Source organism: Hyalella azteca, unplaced genomic scaffold, assembly GCF_000764305.2.
Source record: "Hyalella azteca isolate HAZT.00-mixed unplaced genomic scaffold, Hazt_2.0.2 contig4627, whole genome shotgun sequence".
In the NCBI taxonomy this organism is placed as follows: Eukaryota; Metazoa; Arthropoda; class Malacostraca; order Amphipoda; family Hyalellidae; genus Hyalella; species Hyalella azteca.
In genome coordinates, this window is record NW_025934840.1 from 60,119 (window position 1) to 67,430 (window position 7,312).

Consider the following 7,312-nt stretch of genomic DNA (forward strand, 5'->3'; position numbering starts at 1 on the left):
AAAAAAGCTGAAAAATATTGTTCTGTCAACATTGTACTGTATGCTGGAACTCGAATGGCTTCACTTGCGTTATTGATTGATTTTAGTTTTTCAAGTATCACGTGATTAGTTAGCAGATCCCGATCTTGATGCATTTTCGGAAATGCTCACTAACAGATTCTGAAAACGCCGTAGTTGATTTTCACGGGCCATGGTATTTCTAGCAATGTGATGATGGACGGTGAGATGGAGATTCCTCCACGCAAGTGTAAAGACCAAAATAGTTTTAGATACTTTGTTGACATGCCCGGAGGTACAGGGTATTCCAAAAGCTTACCGGGGCCAAAATGACCAATCGTCGGTCGAGAATGTTGTTTGATTTTCAAAACTAAAAATATTGAACAGAGAATACTCGCTATCCGGCATCATATGTGGAAACTCTCCTTTAGCCGACATAGTCATTTTAACTCGACATCTGCGTCCAAAGTAATCAACCCATTACTGTGAGGGTATGATGTAATGTTTTAAAACAGTGCTCCATTCCTTTGCTTATCGTTTTATATGTTATCTAACACACTCGCGAACCAAACTAGTAGCATTCAATTCGTACATCAATTGGAGTCCAACTCCATGTTATGCATCATTTTAGTTTCATAGGTTGCGAATGGCGTGAGGAGTAAAAATATATTTCAATCTTTTCGTCATTACAAGCAAGATCTCTCGCATATATGCGTTGATGCCCATCGTTTTAAATGTAATCTCCCTACCACACTCGTGAAGCAAACTAGAAACATTCAATGCTAGCATCAATTTGAGTCAAATTAAATATTTTGCGTCATTTTTGTTACATGGGTTAAGAATGGCGTTATGAGTAAAAATATATTTCCATTTATGATCGTCGTTACAAATAAGACCTCTCACATAACTGCGTTGAACTAAAGAAGCTTAATGTGTTTAAAATGAGGTTTAATTGTTGCGGTGGGACATGGAAGGTCTAAACATTGCACAGAAACTGACGAAAAATCAGAAGAAACAGTGGACGTGTTACAAAAATGGAGACTGGCGCCAAATCATTCAAGTACTTTTGAAATAACTTTCAACGACAGAAAGCAGCAATTTCGTTCGAACTTCTAACAATGAAAATTAAATATTGATGTCCATCAAATTTAGCACAATACTTTCATCAACAATGCCGAATGGGAAGGATCGTTCTCAATCCACTTTGGCAATAACGCCCAGCACTACTTAATTGACGCCAGCACCCAAGTTCAATTATCTCAATTAACGAACGCTGCCACCATTTACGATGTCTTTCGTTACCGATAGCCATAATAAAATTCTAAATTCAATGCTCATTTTCATTAATCAAAAGGCTAGTGAATGATCTCTTTCAATTTCCATTATAACAGTCAAGAATTTAAACCTGTATTAATGCCCTAGTATATTTTTTATACCGCCACCTCAAAATTCATGCAGTTTCGTCTTTCAATTCACTTCATTGAAAGTGTTCATTACATTTAACAAGGAATCACAGAACTAATAGAGCGTATAATATTTTAAATCCAACCGCACTAGAGTTATTTTATAACTATTCATTTTCTCTTCGGATGCTTTCAACTTAAGTGGGCGCTATAATTAAAGAATGGTTTTATTGCCTAAAACCATGAAAAACAGGCCCATTTACTACTGTTAATGGTATGAAGTTAGGTTAGAATCAAGAATATGATGGTATTTTATTCTAAAATAGAGGGAAGGACCGTATAATATCAAAACTTTGTAAAATGACAGAAACAAATACAACGTGAATAACACACTTTCCAGGCGCTCCAAATTTATGCCAACATTACAGTAAAATGAGTAAATGATCAATGCCTTAATCATTTGCGATATTTTAAGTCACGGCCTTGATAAACGATTGGAGTAGCTTCGTTAGAAGGCTTAAGTAGATTAATAAGTCGGCAATAAGATAGATACGCCAAGCTAACAACAGACTGCTAAACATCATCATCATAAAATTGTCATCATGGATTCAGTAGTAAATCCTCTCCACGGGTGTCTTAGGATGAATGAATGTATTTAGCAAATTTGCCACATATTTGCTTTCGCGTTTCTCAAATTGCACAGTTTTCTTTACTCTTTTCTTCTGCCCGGAGCACGAATCCCCACTTGCTGCATCTCCCACAGTTGAAACTTGTCGCGAACTAGATGCAGTTTCAACGACATCCCGAGTATTTCCATCGGCCTGTGAGGAATATTCGACCAAATCCTCAGTTATCTTAGAACGTTTGTTGATTTCGTGAGCTGAACAACCTCGGTAATAACCAAGAGGAATGTTACTCGTATTGTCCAAAAGTGTGTCGGTTCCGTCAGTTTCGTCTTGTTCGGCGGCGCTACGCAATCCTGGTAGCTTTTTATTGACTACGCAGGTTTCTGAGAAAGTTGCAGGTTTCGTCCCTTTTTTCGGGACGTTTGTTTCGTCTTGTTCCGCGGCGCCACGCAATCCTGGTAGCTTTTTGTTGACTACGCAGGTTTCTGAGAAAGTCGCAGGTTTCGTCCCTTTTTTCGGGACGTTTGTTTCCAACAACGCTGCACCTTCGCTCGTACGAGACGAAGGTCTGCGTGATTCTGCATCACGGACGACCTGTAAATTTTGTTGTTGATGCGGAAATGAATGTCTTTGATGTTCACAGGCTGACTCGAATGGATAAACGTCCAATTCTTTGGGGTCATCGATCGCTGTAGCAGATCTTGAGAAAATAAGCGAGAAATTGCCGTTTTTAATCTTGTCTCTGCAGAGGTCGAATACTTTCAGATGCAGGATAACGAGGACAATGGCCGACACCGAGAAGAATGCTGCCAGAGTTGCTATACTGATGAACAATACGGGGTCGATATCTGAAGAAATTACCAACATTAATGAATCCCACGAAAATGATTAATGATGAATTTCAGATAAATTCAGAATGAGTACATGGGTTACCTCAAGTCATTCATCATAGTATTCAATTAATTTATATAAAATTGTTTTCTCCAGATGAATTTATATAAAACTGTATTCTTCAGAATATGTACCATTAATTGTGTTGTACGATAAATACTATTTTATATTGACAGAATTCATAGTAATTTCCTAACATCTACCTCGAAATTTCGTCTGAATATTGACAGCACGACAACGTATACGAATCAAAGAAGTTTATCGACCCCAAGATACATATTATCGTGCTTGATTCATTTTCGTACTCCTCAAACTTCAGTACAACTTCATTGAACAATGTTCCTTAAGAATTGTCTTACTTCTTGGCAGGATTATCAGTGCGGTGAAGAAAACTACTGCTAAGCCCCAACAGACTACGGTCTTGACGTCTGCTAACCCTCCAAATGACGGCATCTGCGAATAAATTCAACCTTAAATAATAAATTCAACCTTAAATAATAAATTCAACCTTAATAAATTCAACCTTAAATAATAAATTCAACCTTAAATAATAAATTCAACCTTAATAAATTCAACCTTATCGTTAACAAGGTTTCGCGCACGGAAGCCTCTTCAAAATTAATAAAAAACCATTACGCTTTACGCCTGCAAAAACATATGTACCCTGAACTTCTCTTCATGTAGTAGAGAACATTCAGATAGGGTAAAGAAGACTTCAGAAATGCATTGAAAACACAACAGCCTCTTCAAAGTTAATAAAAACTATCACGCCTGTAGAAAAAAATGTGTCTGAGCTTCCTTGTATGTATGTATAGAGCATTCAGAAAGAGTAAAGAAGACTTCAAAATGTATTTAAAAACACAAGTAAACTTCGTACTTTTGTCGTCAGTATTACGTCGGTCATGGCACACTATTCTAGAATTATAGATCACACAACTGTAACTCAACCACCGCTACCGTACACATTGTTCAGTTCAAGCTTAGCACGTCTCCACACCGTTTACAGAGAAGACGACACCAAAAAACGTTAAACACTATGATAATTTAGACAAGATCACAGCAACGCCTAGTCGGAGATAAGATGCTATTTTAATTTAATTGTAGCCAACACAGCCATCCTGACACTCACAGTTAACAAGGGATCGTTCCGAATTTTCAACACTGCACGTAGCCTAGACCGCGTCACTGACACGTTACACAAGGACGAACAATACGCAGTTGCAAATTTGAATGTTGCCAAAACGGTAGCTGAACTTCAGTAACAAAAATACATTTATAGTTGTGTCTAAACACGTTAAAAGCTGTCGTACTTCTTAGCGCAGACATTATAAATAGTTTATATTGTTCATGTAAGTTCAAAAATAGATTAATGTAATGAACTAATTGGTACATAATTAATATTCCATGACGTTTACGAACTTCTACTTACCGTGCCATTGAATATATAGGTATCAAAGCGAGACACGTCACATTGCATGCCGATGTTGAAATTTTCAAGCATATTTATCACGCAATTCGGCTCGATTAATAACCAAGTATCGATTAGTTGAGTAAGATTAGTAATTAAAAGAGTAAATTTCGCATAAGTGATGCAATTTTAGTTTCGCTGCTTGAACACTAGCTTAAAAAATTGTTCTCTTTGCGCAACTGGATATACGTTCGGTTTTTACTGGAGAAATGTTGCATGCAACCGATGCTGGAGTCCTTATGACCTTATGATGAGTTTAGGTCACTTTAGGAGAGAAATGTTGCATGCAACCGATGCTGGAGTCCTTATATGACCTTATGATGAGTTTAGGTCACTTTGGGAGAGAAATGTTGCATGCAACCGATGCTGGAGTCCTTATGACCTTATGATGAGTTTAGGACTTCTTAGTCTAAGGTCAAGCTGATGCTCCGCCTTTGTCGTCCTCCGTCTCCGAATCGTCGCTAGGCAGGTCACCCCGCCCTCGGGTCCCGGATGTAACGTTGGACGTGTTCCGTCTATTTGCCCTCCTTTGGGCCACCTGATGCAAGATGCTGTTGATTGTCACTTGCTGAGGGTAGTTTCCCATAAATGGACAATCCGGGATCTTCTTCAGAAACTTATCCAGTTGTCTCTTGAAAGTCGCAAGAGTCTGTCGAGCAGCAAGAGTCCGTCGAGCAGCAACAGTATGCTTGGTGTTCTTTCTTGTCCCTGTGCATAGAAAGAAGAATATGCCATATTCTTTTGCTGATAATCAATATATCTCTTACAAGGACTTAATTTAACTACGTTCCTAATTTATTTAGGGGTTCATAAGCTGTTTGATAAGAACAATGAGATATTGTTTTCAATCAATCGAATACGGATGTAGGGTTGGCTACTGTATACAGAGAACGAATGAGACATCACATCCATTTTTATTGTCCGTAAGTAAGTGAACTAAATAATAGAATAAATAGAGTTGGAGATTGAAATATGCTAGAACTCGCAGTCAGTTAACAATTTAAATATTATAGTTTTCCGAGCTCGAATAGCATTTCACGTTTCATTACACGGAATAGTCCAAAAATCAAAACAAAAGTAAGTATGAAAGATTTAAATAGAGACAGGAAGTCACCTCAGTAGAAATTGATCGCCGGATAGATGATGAACATTCGATCACCGTTAGCCATGTAGATTATTTTAATTATCCATCCTCTGGTACAGAGCCAGAGACTCGATGTAGCACTTGAAATAATTGAAGGTGAAGGCTAATAAAATTTTGATCGCGAATAATACGAGTTTGTGTAATCATTTTAATACAACAATAAATAATGTAAAATATAATAATAAAAGAATAAATACACACTTTCATGCACTAGACTGAGGTTGGATTCGGGCTACAACGAGGTCCTATAATATATTATATAATATTTTATGATATATCATAAAATTTTACATAATTTATTATATTATATCAATATTTATAAATTAAATATACCAGAGCATCTTCTATACTGACTTTACAGAGAACACGAATATATGCTTCGGTGGATCAACCCGTTGAAACACCCCAACAAATTTACTGTCCTGCATGGGCCTATACTTTCAAAAAAGTTAAGAGATCGTAAGTTCATCAGCCAATCAGTGACGGCCTTTCAAGCAAAATCCACCAATCATAGACAAGAAAATAGAAGACAAGAAAATAGAGCGTAAGTACTTACGTTCACTATACTTTCAAAAAAGTTAAGTGATCGTAAGTTCATCAGCCAATCATTGGTTGCCTTTCAAGCAAAATCCACCAATCATAGACAAGAAAATAGAGCGTAAGTACTTAAGTTAACTAGCGACTTTTGAAAGTATGGCCCCTGCGCTACCTCACAATTAAGGTAGCGAACTGAAGCATTACAGCCGACAGTACGGAGACGATTGTTAATGTATCAAATTATCAGAAGCCTGATTGATTTCATGAAGACCAGGCTGAAAATTTATAATAAGGTCGAAATAGATTTGGTAAAATAATTAATTTCATGTACTCAAGAAAAGAATATACCTTCCCGCTGTAATAATGTTGCAGAGACAAAGATACTAACAGCATCAATGGGAATATTTTTGACAAATTGATATCGCTTTGATTTTTAATTTTAGCATCATTAATAGGAATATTTCTGACAAATATATATCGCTTTGATTTTTAATTTTACAGCAACCAGCTTGATTAGAAAAAATATAACTCAGTACTCACTGCAGTGAGTGACAGAGAGCGCATTTTCTCGTCGACGAAAACTTGAGGTCACGGACAGACGGACGGACGGACCGACAGACAGACAGACAGACGGACATGGCGACACAATAGTGCCTGTCTCTTATACACATCTAGATGTGTATAAGAGACAGGCTATGAAGATGGCGTTGTTTGAATATCAACAGCCATGAAGATGGCGTTGTTTGAATATCAACAGCTATGAAGATGACGCTGTTTAAATCGAATTGAGTTTGAATCAAATTGTTTGAATTGAAACGAAAAGCGTGATTTTTGAAACGAAGAAAATACTTAATAATATATATTGAATGAAAATTAAAGCCGACTTTTCCAGCCCCTAAAAACTTGCAACGAACTCTGTTCGGTTACAATTTATCATTAACCAAATTTATCTCGGATGTTGATTATTATCATTCTGATGAGTGTTTATGGGAGCTTTGGAAAGACATCTATGTAGCCCCATGTCGGAACGTACAATGTACATCTCTGCAACTTTGTTAGGAACAAATCGATGACCAAAAAGTGAGTTATCGGTGCAGAATATCATATAGAAATTCAGTGTGCACTGCAGTACAGTAATACCATATTCAGTGTGCACTGCAGTACAGTAATACCAATTTAGTGTGCACTACAGTACAGTAATACCCCATTCAGTGTGCGCTATAGTACAGTATATAATACCCAATTC

At 37.1% G+C, this 7,312-nt stretch overlaps 1 protein-coding gene across 1 annotated transcript; it reads right to left on the minus strand.

Moving 5' to 3' along the window:
- Positions 1–844: 844 nt before the first annotated feature.
- On the minus strand, positions 845–4,140 carry LOC108665346. Its single transcript, XM_018152091.2, has 3 exons — positions 4,047–4,140; positions 3,277–3,370; positions 845–2,874 (listed from the first exon to the last, which is right to left on the minus strand). Exons 2-3 carry the CDS (start codon positions 3,368–3,370, stop codon positions 2,009–2,011), a joined length of 960 nt encoding a protein of 319 aa, XP_018007580.1. The 5' UTR covers positions 4,047–4,140; the 3' UTR covers positions 845–2,008.
- Positions 4,141–7,312: the final 3,172 nt, after the last annotated feature.